Source organism: Mirounga leonina, unplaced genomic scaffold, assembly GCF_011800145.1.
Source record: "Mirounga leonina isolate KUSES-001 unplaced genomic scaffold, KU_Mleo_1.0 Mir_180, whole genome shotgun sequence".
Taxonomy (NCBI): domain Eukaryota; kingdom Metazoa; phylum Chordata; class Mammalia; order Carnivora; family Phocidae; genus Mirounga; species Mirounga leonina.
In genome coordinates this window covers 10,873,738-10,892,004 of record NW_023270469.1, presented here as the reverse complement: position 1 = coordinate 10,892,004, position 18,267 = coordinate 10,873,738, and the positions used below count along the sequence as shown (strand labels likewise).

General features: G+C 37.4%; 1 protein-coding gene across 1 annotated transcript in view; it reads left to right on the top strand.

The window, feature by feature from the left end:
* The window catches only part of CNTNAP4 (contactin associated protein family member 4), a 257,652-nt gene that overhangs the window by 223,551 nt on the left and 15,834 nt on the right, over positions 1–18,267 (top strand). Inside the window, exons 16-21 of the mRNA XM_035024744.1 lie at positions 937–1,107; positions 1,836–2,054; positions 12,931–13,170; positions 15,176–15,400; positions 16,783–16,916; positions 17,681–17,768. Coding sequence (XP_034880635.1) covers positions 937–1,107; positions 1,836–2,054; positions 12,931–13,170; positions 15,176–15,400; positions 16,783–16,916; positions 17,681–17,768 — 1,077 coding nt within the window. The remainder of the gene's footprint in view (positions 1–936; positions 1,108–1,835; positions 2,055–12,930; positions 13,171–15,175; positions 15,401–16,782; positions 16,917–17,680; positions 17,769–18,267) is intronic.

Genomic DNA, 18,267 nt, shown 5'->3' with positions numbered 1-18,267 from the left:
TGGTTTCTCTGATGGTGTTTCTCATCAACCACACATAGCCACTTGGATCTCACTCCTGCCACCTCGTGCCACTGCATTTATATTTTATTTCCCAAACGGTCAGCTATAGGAGCCCCATGGTATTTTTCCAAAAGGAAAGTTGTCGATACAGCACCAGCAAAATGAATGGGAAAAGTGAAGATAAGTTGCCTGTGGACAGAAATCATAATTAAATTATAGTCCACATAAGTTTTTCTCAGATCTCTTAATTTATACCCCAGCCTTTTACCCATTTTTCTCCTTGTATTGAGCATTTTTCAACTTTTTCAGAGTCCTTTCCTGCTGTTTATCTACTTCACTATTACACGCGAAGTAGAAGGTAATTCTGAATGAGAAGAGCATTTTCATGAGGAGATCAGCATAGCACAGACTAAGTAGTGTCTTGATCTTTAATTGGTTGAGAGTATTTCGAATGCCAGTCTCAGTTTAGAAAATCGCAAAGCCCATTAATGAAAACAGTTAGTTGAGGGTGTAACTCTTTGGAGTGTGTGTGTTAGAAGTGTCAGAACAAAAAAATGCTTTGAGCTTCTTTCGATTTTTTGTTATTCAAAGGAATGTAGGTGTTTCAATTTTCAAGTTATACAAAAAATTCAGTCTATTAATCAATAGTTGGCAGATTCTTATATCACTTAGGGCAGAGGGTGGTGTTTAGGGTGAGGCTGATTTTCTTATATAAAATATAACATTCAGACCATTTCTGCAGTGTTCATTTCTCTCCTATGTTGGAAGGAATCCAGGATTGCAATCCTTGGGCTCCCATCCTGTGTACTATATAGTTAATAGAAAAAAGAAAAGCAGGTTTGTATAAATGCTAAAAATAGAAAATGTAATTATGTCATTCATTTTATTTTATGAATTTTTCTTTTTGATTTTTTCCTTTTTTTTTTTTTTAAACAGGGTCATTTTGGAATTCAGCTTCCTTCAATACTGAGGCTTCATACCTTCATTTTCCTACTTTCCATGGAGAACTTAGTGCAGATGTGTCTTTCTTTTTTAAGACAACAGCTTCATCTGGGGTATTTTTAGAGAACCTGGGGATTACCGATTTTATAAGGATAGAGCTACGCTGTGAGTCTCCTTTTCCTTAGAAGCTTGTGGGATTCTATTTAATAGTAAATCCTTTAACTAATTGTTAAACTACTGTGTTTCTACTTTATCAGCTAAATCTTTTCACTGTGTCCTTTTGGAAAAAAATCTATGATATTAAGTTAGCCTTTCTGCTAGAAAATAATTTAATATATAACGCAATAATTTGGGAAAATAATTAGTATTCTGTAGAACCAATTGAATTAGGGTTTTAAATCCAAATAATTAAAACTTTTTAAAAACTCAATTCTCAGGTAATTACAGAATTACTTAATTAAATCGACCAGCCATTTAATTTTGTATGCCATATAATTTTGGTATACTCTTAGGCCACTATTAGTATCTTATTATCAAATGTATATTACGTGCTTTTAAAATTAGATAAACTTTGAATCATTGTAAAAATTTTTACATAAAATGCCAGATGCTATATAGTTTTCTTGTTCTGGCTTAATAGCTTTGCTCTATCGATATGCAAAATTAACTCTGAGGATGAGTTTCTTAAAATCTCGGGTTTTTTTCCAAATGGATTTTCTGTTCTCATTCCATGTCTATTCTTGACTGATGTCATCGGTTCCTTCCGTAAGATTTAAGCCGTTACCTTTATATTTCATGATTGCCATGTCATGGTGCTATTCCTAAGTGTGTTGAGGACTCCTCTGTCCACCACATGGACTAACTGGAACAATCTTCCTATCTCCTATTTCCAGCTCCAGCAGTAGTGACCTTTTCATTTGATGTGGGGAATGGACCTTTTGAAATCTCGGTGCAGTCACCCACTCATTTCAACGACAACCAGTGGCACCACGTCAGGGTGGAAAGGAACATGAAAGAGGCATCTCTTCAAGTGGATCAGCTCTTACCGAAGACACAGCCTGCTCCCACTGATGGGCACATCCTTTTACAGCTCAACAGTCAGCTCTTCGTGGGTAAGTTCTGTTGGGAAGTAGTTTGTCATTGAACTCTATGACCTAAGTGTAGAGGTGGGCCAAAATGAAATAGTACCAACTGATAACCACAACAAGCCACTGTTTATTGAGAACCTATGTTCTAGGCATGCCAGGTGTTTTATTTTTCCCTCATAACCAATCTGTGAAATGGGTTAACCCCATGTTACTGATGAACTAACTGAGGCACAAGGGATTGAAATACCTTGCTTTCAGAAATCTACCTAGTAAATGAGATTTGAATTTGTGTTTGATTCATTCCTAAACCTGGATTCTTAATATTACAGATTATGTAATTGGTTCCAGTTTGGGTTTTTTTGGTTTTGGTTTTGTTTTGTTTTATTTCTTACATTAGTGCTTTTAGTGTTTTGTTGGGGGTTGTTTATCTCTGTTCTCAGGGGATTTAAGGAACCCTCCGTGTAGTTCCGCCTGATGCCAGACAGGGACCCCTGTCAAAGAACAGGCCAATAGAGGAAAAAAAGAAAAACAGGAGCAAAATGTATAAATCATCAGTTCTTCTGCTGGTGTCTCTCATTTTGCCCACTTTTCGGATACCTTCTGATCACCTACCTCATGCTTATATCCAGATATTCCTTTATTGCCTAAATACATTCCCTTGGTATGTGTAGACTTGATAGTGGAATCCTTCTGGAAGTGTTTGTTTTATTTTCAATCTTTGCTAATTACTTTATAGAACTCATCGACCATTAAGTTCAGGAATTATTTCTTACTTGATCACTTCTCATATATTTTAATATAAATAAGGGCACAACAACCCTATAAAGCAGAATAAATTATAAATGATCAGAAATTATGTTTCAAGCATTTTTAAGAGTTATGTTTTAGAACAAAATTCAACAGATTCCCATTACATCTTTTATTGCTTAATAGTCTTGTTTTATTACTCTCACTGCAAAAGATAAGCCAATTTGTGACTTATTTGACTAAGAGACGTTTGGGATTTCTAGTGAATTTATATACTCCTCATTCTATCATTAATTCTTTCATTCAATAAACAGTTAATGAGCAGCCTCTATGAGTAGGGCACTGTAATGGACGACCTAATCATGATCTTGCAGCCACTCAGCTGACGTATTTAAGGGTATGGAAATAGTAAGGAATACTTGGAATACATAACTTTTCTTTTAGTAACATGCCAGAAGCTCAGTCAGGAAACTGACGTAGATATTTCTTGATATACAAAAACTGAGAGATGGCTGCAACCAAAGGTATGGCAATTTAAAATCTGTCAGTATCTTGGAAATCGCCTTACTATTCTTGGAAATTGAGGAGGCTGAAACAGTCCTCGAATTTTTTTCAGTGAAATCTGTTGCAGTTCGCCTGAACATGAACTTTCATCCTTTGTGTGAATTTTAACTTCATAGAAATGAAGTCACTATATAGTGTGTGTTGATAGGAATCCTGGCCTTAATTTGATTTCAGGTAGTTGTAATGGTTAAAAGTACTGTTATTATATCAGAAGACTGTGTTGGAACAGACTTGAGTCTTTTGCCATCAATCATGTGTTATAATTTTAATAAATATACCTAACAGATTTCATCTTTATGGTGGCAATTGGTTAGGCTTTTGATATTCCCATATGTGTTCAAATCCAAGGACTGCCTGTGTGAACGTTTTATAAACCAAAGTCATTACTATGTTTAAGTCAAGTCACTGACAACTAAAAAGAAAAGCAGAAAGATCTCTGAAAAAATTGTTACATCCACTATTAATAAAAATCTGTTTATATAATTCCCTTCTTTTTACTCATAGGTAACCAAGAAAATTGACAAGGTTACTGTGATGACATTGGAAGAAGGACTCCTGTTTTTTAAAAGGCTTAGGGAGAGGCACATCAGGGTCTTCTTTTTATCTTTACCTCTACCACATGAGTGGACCCCTGTCATGCGAAAGGGCCCCAACCAAATTAATAAAAACTATACTTACACAACAAAATATTAATTTCTCAGTTTGTAACATTACTTTCACACAAATCAGAATATTTTTTGAATTTCTAGATGAAAATACTTCAGTGGGGGTTAAATTATAATTTAAAAGGTTATACCAAATTAGTGCAAAGTGGGTAAAAAACTAGTAAAAAATCAGAAAAAATTAGAACTAACTTAATATAACACTTACTAAGACCAAAAAGTAGCTCTCTGCATTCCTGGTAGTATGTTTCAGTGGGAGACAAGAGGCAAGCAATAAAAGAGTAAGTAGTAAGACAAAATAGATATTATTTATAGTATATTTATTAATATCACACATTTTGTACATGCACGCACACACATATATTTGTGTGTCTGTGTGTGTGCATACAGCTTCAGATAATGATAAATAATATAAAATGTCAGGAAATGACTTGGGTTGGGGGGCTTCTACTTGAAGTAGGGTGGTCAGGGGAGTGTCCTCTGAGGACCTTACCTTTGAAGAGAGGCCAGAGAAAGTAGAAGAGGGAACCTGTGAACATCTGAAGGGAGAGAATTACTGGCAGAGGGACCATGCTTGACGTGAAGAGGGGGAGCTTTAGGAGTCAGGGAGCAAGGAGGAAGCCATTGTGGCCGGAGGGGAGAGTCAGTCTGAGGGAAAGCGTGGTGTCAATCGTGGTCAAGTTATATGCTGGGTCTTGTGAGACAGTCGAAGAATTTGGATTTGCGGTCCCTGTGGGAGTTAGCGGTAGCAGGGGCTGGAGAGGAGATGGTGAAAACCAGTGGTGGTCCATACTTTAAGTGTAGACGTATACAACTTGTGCTGGATGGGTTGTTGCTATTAGTATGTTACTTCTTAGCCCTGCTAATCTTCTTGGGGACAAGACGCTTTGTAGGTGTCTGGGATCCTCGCATCATTTCTCAGTTTTCAATTTCAACTGAAGTTCGTGTTTCTTGTTTTCTTCCTTTATCATAATTTGTAAGATGATTCAAGCTGTTCCCTGACCCTTCAGTCTGGATTATATATACTATAAGCCCTACAAACCATAGTCCTGCCAGGCTGCAAAAGACTGCTGGTCCCTTCTTCACAGCCCAGAGAAAATATTCCCCTTCCTCCCTTTTCTTCAGTGAGATTCCACCCATCCCACAATCACACATTCCCAGGAAATTGGGCTGCTTTGTTCATATGTTCTGTGCCAGCACACAGTCAAATATTGAAGGGACCCTGTCTTGGACACTGTTTCCCCATGTATGAATACCTTACAATATTCTAGAGTTAAGTCTGTTCTCCGAGCCATGACTCTGTGGATGACTGGGAGTCTCTGCTCTGATTCAACAGAATTGATCTTCTGGTTCAGATTTTAAAGGGTAATTTCATTCCCCTTACTTGCAAGTTCAAGAGTTTAATTTGTAGTTCACCCATCCATCTTAAAAATAATTATGGCTAATCAGTATTTTTAAGTATGCATAATGACTGTCATTCGTTTTAGGGTATCAGGATATATTAATGAGATAAATGTAACTGTAAAGAGTAAGTCTATAGTATAACTTCTACTCCTAAAAAAATGTTTGAGTCCAGACGATGATGATGGTAGTTTTAAGTTACATAGAAACAGAATCTTTATAAACACGGGACAAAACTATAAGACTAATGTTGGCCTAAGATAATGTTAGTATCTCAGCATTCAGTAGCTTTTACCAAAAATGTACCTTCTTGTTTGTAAACAAATTTGGCAGAAAACATTAACACTATTGTGGAATATTTCAAATACCAAATAAAGTTACTTTATAATACTACAAATATGAAACATAAGAGATTTCGATAATATAGAACTGTTTGTTTGCGATATATCTGTAACACTTTTACCTACAAGTAAAATGTTGTGGCTATTTGAATATATATTCATTTTGATTTCAGTTATATTCTCTACCTCACTGTGCTACCACAACCAGGCCTATGTTGATATTTATTGACATTACATTTTTTCTTGAGCTTAAGGATTTTGGTGGTCTCTCAGAAGTGACTAGTGGAATGGGATAACCTGAAAGCATCTAATATGTTTTCTCAATTGCTGGCTTCAGTCTCTCCCTTAAAAATCAGTTGTAAAGTGTGTCCACATCTCAGAGTGAAACTCTGACGCAAGACTGATGCCTTTACCTTCTGAGCAAAATCAGTAAAAATAAATAGAAAGCATGATTAAAAACGTGATTTAGCTGAGCAACAATGATACATGATGATTGAAATAGAAAGGAAATGAGAGTTTCAGAGGTGGACTAGTGTTTGTCTACACCAAAGAATTATAAAACAGAACAATCCCTGTACTTCCAAATATTGGAACAATTGTCTTCTGTTCATCTAAACTGTAGGATGCCATGCAACTTGAAGGAGTAATAAAATAATGAACATAAACCCACTTGTATGAACAAGTGAAAACAGTTGACAGGAATGTAATTAGAAACAGTAAACACCAATGCAGTGACCATCTCCTCCCCTTCCCCAAATATCCCAACCATCACATTGCTTTTCATAATAAAAATGATGATTCACCTTCTAGTTGTTGCCCATCTTTCTCCATTCTTGTTCTTAATTATGGCACTGGGTCTTTCCCGACCTTTTCACATTCTTTCACTTTCTCCTTTCTGTATGTGTGTAATTTATGACCTGAGTTGAACAGTTCTATTCAGAGGTGCTATTTATTACTTTAAAAAATAAGTTTAGTGGCATGATGTTAATTGGTGTATTAAACATATGCCCTTGACCCTGTTACACTGAGGACTCAATGTCAAGAGTCACCGCAAACATTCTCCAACCATGGAAATGGTGGAGAGAAAAGAAGCAATCATTTTTTTAAGCTGAAATGTGATAGTGGTCATTTTCTATTTTGGTTTGTAAACTCAGCATTTTTCTTAGAAGTTTCTTAAATTAGCCTTGAATTGATTTTCATTCAACTAGCTCTGCAATTTTTGTTTGCAATCTAAATTCTTTTACTGACAGGTTTTTAAATGGGGCAAACTCCATCTCAATACTTTGTGACTAGGACCTGAAGGAGAAGTGAGAACTCCTGACATAGACTCTGAAGTCATTTGCATTGCATTTGAATTGCATCAAATCCATGTATATTTATTGAACTTCTGGAGCAAACCATTTCTAAATGCCATACACAAAGGTTAATGTTGAACTCTGAGCATATTGAAGCTCTGAAGGTTGGTTCTCACCCTTTGTTGCACATGAGTATCACCTGGGGATCTTTTGGGAAACTGACAGTACCAATACAAAGCTGGATTTATTTCTGGTGGATGGGCTTTTGTGTACTTGTAAAGTTGGATACCATAAATACATCCTTGTACTGGTCCTTTGGTGAACATATGCTTGTATTTATGTTGGGTCTATACCTAACAGTGGAATTACTGGGTCATAAGATGTGCATATGTTAAGCATTAAGAGACATTGCCAAATAGCTATTGACCATTTGGATATCCTCCTTTATGATGTGGCTGTTCAAATCTGTTGCCCATTTTCTACAAGGTTGTCTTCTTTTTTTTTTTTTTTTTTTTTTTAAGGAGGGTTGGGGGGTTGGCCCTGGGTGGCTCAGTCAGTTAAGTGTCTGACTCTTGATCTCAGCTTAGGTCTTGATCTTGTGGTTGTGAGTTCAAGCCCTGTGTTGGGTTCCACACTGGGCATGGAGCCTACTTAAAAAAAAAAAAAAAAGATTTATAAGAATTCAGTGTATATTTTGGATTCATTCCAGATACATTTATTCCAAATTTCTTCTCTCTTTGGATTGTATTTTCATATGCATATGTAATGGTGTCTTTTGATGAACAGAGGTTATTAATTATAATATATTCTAGGATTTGTCTTTTTACTTTTAGTTCACTTTTCATAGGCTAAAATAGTTTTGGAATGAGCATGTCAAAAAGTTTTACATTTGAATACTTTTTATTGCAATCTGATTTTCTTTTGTGTAAATATGTTCCCACACACGAAAACACAGTGCAATGAAAGCCACATTTCTCTTTCATGCAATCATATCATTTACTTCAATTGTGTTCTTCTCTCCTCCTTAGATGGCTTTTTCACGATTAGCTTAAGAAGCGCTCAGTGTACTTTTGCATGTTTAATGAGCAAATCTTAGTGACTGTTGACTGAAATCAGAATTCACATGGGATCTCTTAAGAGCAGAGAATATGACTCATACCACCAACAGTTCATTTCTTTAAAATATGCCTTAGGAGGTCAAACCAGAGAGGTACTGTGGCCTTGGCATGTGAGAAAACTAAATAGACCCACATTTTTCTGCTGGGATTACCACGAGGCCATGTTCTCACCACTGACTTTGGTTCAGGGAACAGTGCCTGCGTTTTCTGCCCTATGACACTGTTGCTTACACTACCTTCCTATTTCAGCCGTAATAGTTCTTTGAACGTGAGGGAGAACAGTCATCCTCCCCCGGGCTCTGCTAGGGTTATGTTCACTGAGGAACATTCCATGGCAAAATTATAACTGGGGTCCAGTCTCACAGCTCTGTACATTAATGCACCATTTCTACAAGGCTAAGCCTTCCCAAGGGTGGCTGGGTAGACCAGGACTAAAGATCCAATACATAATATACGGGAGACCATTTTTTCCCTTCAATCCCCTCACTTGGTCCTGGGCGCAGCCTGCATGGGCTGTCACTTTCCCGTTCCAAGTTGATCTCAGTGGTCAGAGCCTTAGCTGCCTTTCTCTGCCGCAGTACCGTGGTTAGGGAGAGCCCCTGTACTCTGCCAGACACGTTTCTATAACTCCAAATTTTAAAGAGAAATGTGGGATCTTGATTTCTTTTTCTTCTAAGGCCCCTGGGCAAATATACAGTTGTTCCCAGTTAATCCTCAATAACATTCAAGCACAGCACATAAATAATTTGCCATTAAAAAATTAAAGGTCTTCCTGCTCAAAAAGAAAAAAAAAAAAAAAAGAAATTGGCATAGGAAAGAGCCAGCTCGTATTTCGTGACAATAGCATCTGTCACTTAGACTCACTTCCTGGGAGTAATGAACATGATAAAAGGGTTGGACTCAGTCTCTGTTCATTGCCTAGTGCACCTATTAGGTGCAGATCCCAGTACTGTTATGTAAGTGAACAGATTCAGTAACTAAGGTTAGGCGTTAGTTTCACAGGATACCTAGTGTTTGTGAAGTTCCAGAATTCATTATATCTGATATAGCATGGCAGGTAAATTGATAGGAAATTAATTGGAAGACAGTTCCAAACATAATAGCTCAGTGGAAACATCCAGAATCAATTAATCAAACTGCAGCTCATTTTAATTGGACCCACTCTAACCTGAAAAGTCATTGGAATCTTTAATTAAGCTTTCAAGCTCAATACTATTTACATTGGCTGTGTTCTCCAGAATAGTTCTTCTTAAAATAAGAAGTTATTAATTTGAAACCTAATGGTAAAGCAAAAATCCTCAGCACATGTATGACATGTATACTTATGTTTAATTAGATGTTTTTCCTGATAATTTGAAAATGTAGTTTAAAACTGTTTGATTAAGGGGGTACCTGGGTGGCTCAGTCAGTTAAGTGTCTGCCTTGGGCTCAGGTCATGATCTCTGGGTCCTGGGATCAAGCCCCACGTCGGGCTCCCTGCTCAGCAGGGAGTCTGCTTCTCCCTCTCTCTCTGCCCCCCTCTCCCTGATCATGCTTTCTCACATGTGCTCTCTCTCTTTCTGTCTCTCTGTCTCTCAAATAAATAAAATCTTTTAAAAAATAAACTATTTGATTAGGTAAATATTAACTCTTCACAAGTACACAATTCAGAAATCCTCTTTGCAAGGCTGGGTGTTGATTTTCTTCTCACTATTAGAAATACATGTATTTAATACATATATGTGGGGTTTTTTTTCCTGTTAATATCCCCATCCTCTGACCTTCTTGTTCACCAGGTACCTATTTCTACCATTATAAACATCATGTGTTTCCCTGTCTAAATCTATTACTAGACCATGAGCTCTATGAGGGCAAGATCAGTTGCAGATAGTTCCGTACCTCCCATGTCAGACACCATGACCAGCGAAGAGCTCCTACGTAGAGCTGGCAGAACTGAAACGCTGTTCAAACCAAAAATGATCTAAGGAATAGAAGAAAATGAAAATTACCTTTTTTGACCATATTTTGGTGTGGAGACACAGTTTGCAATAAAAGGCCAACCGTAGGGTTTTGCTCTTTCCTGCCTCTAACTGATTGTGTTTATTTTAATATTTCCTCAGCTGTATCCATGGGCTTGTCCCTGGAATTCTCATGCCTCTAGTTCCTCATCATCTAGAACAAAATAAAACAAATAAGAATAAACAAGCTGAGGCAGATGAAAAGGAATTGTATTCATCTGTTGGACTCCCATGTTATTTAGTTATGATGTCACTGGCAAAGGGAGTTCAACTCCTAAAGCAGAGAGACTTGCTGCTTCAGAGTGACAAATGCTTAACAGACAATGATTTAACATTACTGTGTACTATAACCTATATATCATGATTTAAAGTACTATAACATGAAATAAATGAAATACACCAGGAATCCACCTGTAATCCAGACTTCCCAGCACCGGACTCTCCTCCAGTGAGTCCCCGGGCCAAAGCTAAAAGCAAGGCTGTGGGCTTCCTTACCCAGCAAAGAAAATTCCAGCAAGGATGCTAAGAGAATTTGGTCAAAGGCTTAACTCTGAGCTCTCAACATTCTATTGAGGTGAGTTAGCAGAGTGTGAGAATAGGGAGGTCTGAAGCTAAGGTGAGGAGCTGCTTTAATGTGGAAGGAAAAGAAGAGGAGTCCTAAGAATAAGGGGAGGAGAGAGATTTCAGGAATGGAAGGAGACAGAGTAAATGTAGGAGGAAGGAAACAAGAAGATTGTCAGCTATTCTGAGACTCTGGGATGAGATGAACTCTTTTATCCCTGCCATGCCCGCATAAACTGGAATTGGAATATGTCTGGCTCCATTGCATCCTGCATCTGGATTTATAAATAAAAATATGACTTCATTGTATGTGCGTCATAGAAGAGGCACAAATTATGTCAGCTGAAGCAATTTCGATATACAAATTTAAGTACAGGTGGTTTAATGGGGACCCTTATGTCTATGAATCTGAACTGTAAATACCACTAGTGAAATGAGTCCAAAATTCTTAGAAATTCTTTTGGTTTTCCCTTCATGGTATTTCATTATTCAAAAATATAGAATTAATGGATTCAGAAATATTCCTTGGGTTTTATCCTCATTCTCAGGCTTGGGGACCCAAACTACCCTGTGCGGCCAATAGTGTTCTCTCTCTGAAGCACCAAGCACCCAGCTCCCAACCCCGTGGCATAATTCAGTTTCATGAGCCAGTGCATTAACTGATTATTAATAATCAGTTATTAATGTCAATTGCTGATCAATTAGTTATTATTATAAGTCGTTACTGCACAGCTCTTCTGTGTCAGGCACAGTTCTCTGTGCTAGGGTACAGGGTGACTGAAGCAGATATATGCTGATAATACACAAAGTCATTTGGTAAGATGTAAAACCTGGTAGAAGGTGACCAAGACCTATGTAGGGTCTTTCTGGCCAACTCTTGGTTCTGAAGGTTAAAAAAAACCAAACCTGTTTAATCTTTGAGGATAAGGAGATGTTAACTGATGAAGGCTGAATGAGGAGCGTGCTAAGTGAAGTGGTCAAGGAGGGAGCCAGCATGTCCTAGGAAGAGGCAGTCTGTACACAGCAGGTGTAAGATCCTGGCCATGAGACCGCATCATCTGTTCAGCAACAAAGCTCCTTTTTAGAGGACCTGTGATCATCTAACGCCTCTGGGTAGAACCATCCAGACTATTTAGATTAGAGGACTATTTTCCCACTTAAGTTCTGAGTATTACTTTATGGTGTTCCTGGACACCAGGTGAAGGGCCTCTTTGAGCTTACATTCTTATTAGGATCATGCTGATGAAATGTGGGGTCAAGGGACCACCTGAATAAGATCCTCCTGGGAGGTTTGTTGATTGTTTCGATTCACAGCCCTTATTTCTGGCCCACAGAATCAGTGTTTCTTGGAGCAAGGCTTTATTTTTAAGAAGGCTTCCATGTGACACTTATATTCCTTAAGGTTTGAGAGCCTCTCTCTGCCTTAGAAGAGCAGGGTCTGATTCCACTCAGACATTGTAAACCTCTTCAGGGGTCACTTGATAAGTCATATTGTCATGTATTAGCCAATAAATGCTACATCACTGTCTCTCCATCCACCCCCTGCCCCTAGTTTGAGAATCTTTCCAAGCTTGCATCAGGCCACACTGGACCAGTATTTAGAAGAAATTCACTGGGAAGTATGCCAGACAAAAGCAAATAATCTCAGTTACCGTGTTTTTGATGGAAGAATAACGACCAAAGACCACAACAGTGCACAGTCGTTAGAAGAGCTCAAGGAGTCTTTCATAATTCTCAATAAATTAATACTGTACCAGCATCAGGATCAGGTTTCAATATGAAGAACGAGCCACACCGACCCACAAATACATGCTGATTTAAAATTGCAAAAAAAAAAGCTTCTACTTAAGACGATCAATCCATAAGATATAGCCTTATTTTGTTCTTTGAAAGAAACGAAAAAACAAAACAAAACAAAACACCTCTCTGGCTTACATTTTGATAAATCATTTTTGGAAAACCAATATGTAACAAATTCAACCTTTGGAAAAAATTGAGTTCGCGTTTTATCTTCTTGAATTCTCTCAATAGTGTGTCACAATATTCAGCACAAAACACCGTGCTCCCCAAATTATATAGGCTCATCCCGTTTTGCCCATTCCTTGTAAGGCCACGGCTTCTGCCGTTCTCTGTGAGGCCTCAGTTTCACCTGGGCTTGAAATCCTGAATAAAACACCCAGGAACACGTTTCCATTTGCAGTATTTCCCTTTCAGGTGGAACGGCCACCAGACAGAGGGGCTTTCTGGGCTGCATTCGGTCTCTGCAGTTGAACGGAATGTCCCTGGACCTGGAAGAAAGAGCTAAGGTGACGCCCGGAGTGGAGCCGGGTTGCAGAGGGCACTGCAGCAGCTACGGAAAATTGTGTCAAAACGGAGGGAAATGCAGAGAAAAGCTCAGTGGGTTCTCTTGTGACTGCACGCTCTCTGCATTCACAGGGCCGTTCTGCTCCAGGGGTAAGTATGGCAGTGGCTGTCCTGACAGGAAAACTCACCCATTCTGAAGAAAACATCTTGCAGTGATTTTCTGGGTAGCTGATTTGAAACAAAAATAGTTCCATTTCGGATTTTGGTTTTTTGCAAATTACCTGTTTCATGCTAATCCCATTTCATTTCTTAAATATGTGCCTCAATTCTTAAAAAAAAATTGTATCTATTAATAATAAAGCCTCTCAAGTTGCCTCTAGGTGTCCTAAAGCGTTGGCTGCTTAATCTGCTTTTTTCTGTCTAATGCTGATGCTCTGAGGTATTATGGCTGTCAGCAACCTGTCCCATGGGGCAGCTCTCTGTTTTAAAATCTTTAAAGGCATTATTGTTATTTTTGATGAAGATCATCAACCGTGAAAGGAGATTTAGGAAGGATTGCGTTTTGGTTTTTGCCAAACAAATATTTTTTCCAAGAATAAAAATAACTTTTCCGTTAAATATGCACGTGTAACAAAAAAGAGATACTCAGGCATTTTGCTCTATGATGTGGCAACCATCTGTGACGTAAAATAGTGGGGTATTTTTCAGTTTGTCTTGTTCGCAGACCTACGTCATGGAAGAAAGAAAGAACTGAGTGTAGTATTAAGTGTTCTGGACGGACTTCTCTGAATACACAGACATTCGTTAAGCTTTCATAGTTGCTCCTAGGAAACTGCCATCATGTTTAATTCAGTTGCTTTATTTGAGTGTGTCTGAGCTCCTGAACCTTTTTCCTGAAGGGGGCTAACAAAAATTGCCTCCAAACTGAGGCAACTCCTGCTTTGCAAAGAAAGCATTTGGGATTATTTCATGAAAAATGGGTTAAAAGTCATCTACTTTTTATCAGAACTAAGTTATAATTTCAAGTCAACCTGTGATAATAACTCACACACCACTGCTATCATTCTAGGAGGCCGTTTACATTTTAAGAGATGCCTGGGTGGCTTAGTGGGTTTAATGTCTGACTCTTGATCTTGGTCTTGATCTCAGTCACGTTTTGATCTCAGGGTCACGAGTTCTAAATAAAGTTAGAACAAAGACCACCTCTTCTGAAGAACTTGTCTTTACTTTCCGAGTCTAAATGATTTCTAGTTCAGCTTGCTAACTGCAATCAAGAATGCTACTCTGCATCTATGTATCGTATTGCATATAAAAAGTGTATTACAGAAACAAAAATAATAAAACAAGCAAATTAAAACACTCTTCAAGTGCCAAGGGAATGGAGATGTTGCTATATTACCCTGTGAGCATCATTTACAACTCACGTTCCACAACTGGTCCTTTATAGTAATGGAGAGAAGCAGAGTTCCAGGATCCAGCTCTAATTATTCCTCCAGTATCCTCCTCATTTTCATACATGTATAAATAAATAGGTAGTGTGTGTGTGCATGCACATGCATGTGTGTGTGAATTTGTGATATTAATCTCATATAAGTAAAGTACTACACTTTTGTAAAACTAAAAGAGACTGGATAGTTCCTTATGTTGATCACTGCTGCCCATCTTATATTAACACTGGACTTAGCTTCTTTTCATAGGGCACAATAAATAGGGGAAAGTGTTTAGGCAAAAAAGAACATTTCTGCCTCTTGATCCTGGAAGGTAAGAAGACCCCTCAAGCTTCCTTCCTTCCTATTACAGGAAGACTAGTGCATTCTAGCTACAAAATAATAGATGGGACTAAAAATTTAAATAAGAAAATGGATGGTAAGGGAGATAAAAGCCAAGAAACCTGGTTTATGTCTGAAGTCAGAGAGGGGGATGTTATGCTTTCAATTATAAGGTTAACTAGCAAATTAATTACATATAATTCTAACATAAAGCCATTTCAAGGACAGTCATAAAAGCTCTATTAATTTCCTGTGGTCTTTAGTCTGGCTTGGGGCTATTTGTTGTATCTATACAATTTGTTATTTTTAATTAGAAAATATCAATATAACTGAAACAAGATCCTTGTACTTAATTTTTTTAACATAAAGTGTGTCTATCATTTCAGAGATTTCTGCATATTTTGGATCTGGCTCATCTGTGATTTACAATTTTCAAGAAAATTATTCCCTAAGTAAAAATTCCAGCTCCCACGCTGCTTCATTTCATGGCGATATGAAACTGAGCAGAGAAATGATCAAATTTAGCTTTCGAACAACACAAGCACCAAGCTTACTGCTTTATGTGAGCTCCTTTTATAAAGAATACCTTTCAGTTATCATTGCCAAAAATGGTGAGTGCTTTTAGATGAGAGAGAGAGAAAATTGATTTAGAACATTAGATTAGTAATAATATGGATTGTTCTCATGTTCTTGCATCTCAAACTATGAAGAAGAAAACCGTGCCTGTTTTTTGTATTCAATATTTTTAATACTATCCTATAAGTTTAATCTAAAAGGATTACTTAAAATTAAGATAGCTTTAGCTTATTATAACTTTGATAATTTTACATATTCAGTGTTAATTTTTTATTTAAATAAAATACTTATCATATTGTATTATTGCTAAAAGCTCTTTACTATTTCATATAATATCAATATCAATTTTGTGGGTCATTTTGAAAGAAGATACCTATTTGTATATAGTAAATATTTCCTTCAATTAAAAGTAGAGAAGTTTTGAGGGAATGTTAATAACGTAGCATTATATATAGGAAAAGGTCCCCAAAGTAATCTGTTGGTTCTAATGGTCAGCAATGAAATAGTCATGGAAAATGCTGGTACAGGGCAATGGCTTGTGGATTAGGACATGTGTATGTTACAGAAACCTTGTCACAGAAAACCACTTGGCTGATGTTTTTTCTCCTCCCTATATCCAGATTAAAGATAAAAATTCTATAGATAAATTATTTGAGTGAAGAAAATAAATTTATAAACTTGAATTATCATTTCAACTCAAATAAATATGGCCCAAGGGCACTGAACACTAAAATAAAAATAATATTGATTAATATAAGTATATTTACCTTCCCTGTGTATCTTTTGAGCTTGAAGCTTATCTATACATTAGGATATTTTCTTTGCTAAATTGGAGATACCTAGTGAAATAAATTGGCATCTTTGCAGGCAGCTAAGTGAGTAGTATTAATTCTCATGGTAAGTTTGGCTAAAAACCATTCATTTCATCCTAATTTCATTCCAAAGTCTATGACTGTGACCATGTGGAAATATTTTTCATCTTTAGTAAAACTCTATTTGCTTATAAAAATTCCATTAGTCAACTGCATTTTAGGAGTGGCAGATGTATTTTTTCAAAGGTGAGATTATGGAAGCACATTAATGCAATATTCCACAATAGTATACTAAGGTGTGTTTTTTTAAGTTAGAGACTAGTATAGAGATTTGCTTATGCTTAACGCATATTTGACTTCTAGGGGAAAAATTAAAGATTTGCAGGAAAGACTGCTTATTGGCAACATGCTTGGTCTTGATCTTGAAAACAGGGCAGTTTGACACAGAAGCTGACTTCTAGGAATTATGAGGAAAGGAGACCTCCAATAAGCTACTGTGAATTTTCCACCTGAAATTAGTAGCTAAAAAGAGTACTCTGAGTTTTTATAAGTAGCTCTTAAGCTACACTTTTAACTAAAAATATAACTTCTCTTCCCTACTCTAGGAAGTTTGCAGATCAGGTACAAGCTAAATAGATATCAAGAACCTGATGTCGTTAACTTTGATTTCAAAAACATGGCGGATGGGCAGCTTCACCACGTAGAGATTAACAGAGAAGAAGGCGTGGTCTTTGTAGAGGTAATATAATACATTCAACAGAAGCAGTGGTTACAGTTGCGATTCCCCAGCATGAAGGACCGTCGGCAGAATTATGATAATGAATAGACTGAAGACATCCTTCCAATGCTGCTCTTGCATAGACCATCGACAGACTGCCAAATGGGGTCTAGTTTTTGAAAGGATAAAGGTTCTGTCCAAGATATTATTACTATTTGATACCCCAAATGCCAGCCTTTCCTCATTTGTTTTACGTCGCTCAGGAGGGAAAGCTGTCTCTTTTATCGTACATACTAGTAGTAGGGGAATTGCTACTCCCATGAAACCAAGGGAATTGCTCACTCTACCAGCTTTTGAAGAAAAGCACGAATGTTTTGGCCCTCTACATAGAGGAAAATGTCTTAGCTGAATGACTCAAGTGAAAATACCGACCTAGTTACGTAAAGGTATCAAGGTGAAAATAACTCGCATCTTTCTTTTTTCTTTTCTTTTCTTTTTTTTTTTTTAGCTTTACCAATTTTGGATTTCTCATACAGTGGAGAAAATTAAAATGATATAAGGGGATAGAAGGTGGGGTGCACTGGTATCTGAGGGTAGAATAGAAGGTTTAGAAAATACCATTCACCTTTGTAAATGGCTCTTTAAAATTTGTTTTTCTAAATCTTGGGGGCCATACTAACAATTGCCTGTTTTATCATTTTCTTTTGACTTCCTTGGCTTTCTGTCATCTTCCCAACAAAATGGCATCCATCTGGCTGTTTGCACCTCATATAACAATTCTATAGATTGATGAGAATGCAAAGAGACAAGTCCACCTGTCATCAGGTACAGAATTCAGTGCCGTCAGGTCTCTTGTACTGGGCAGGATTTTAGGTAAGTAAAGGCACGACCTTCCCCTAATCGTGACGCATAAAGATCAGAAGAGTCCTATTCCAAACATGCACACAGGCCACACACAAATTCATCATGCCAAAAGGAATCTCCTGTTTTATTTTAAGTACGAAATGAGTGATAATCAAGGCAGAAACCATACCTTCTCAGGGGTTATGTAACCATGTGCAGGGACTTCCTGTTGAGCAAGCATGGTCCTTTGATAGTAATGTCACTGTGGTCTCTGCGTAATGAAACATGATTTTGTTCTCACACTTCAAAAATATTAAACGGTAAAAGTAGAAGTAACAGACTGTATCAATCAGCTGCCAAATACACAGGCTGTCCTCTAATGATCAAACCAGGACTAGGCCTAAGAGAGAAGGGAGGGAAGAGCAATAGCTTTTCTTCAAGGTTTGTGAATCTGCTTTAGGTTCTGGCTTGGATCCTGTTTGCCTTGTTGAAAGGTGGCAGTGGCTTGCCACTCTTGCTGGAACCCAGT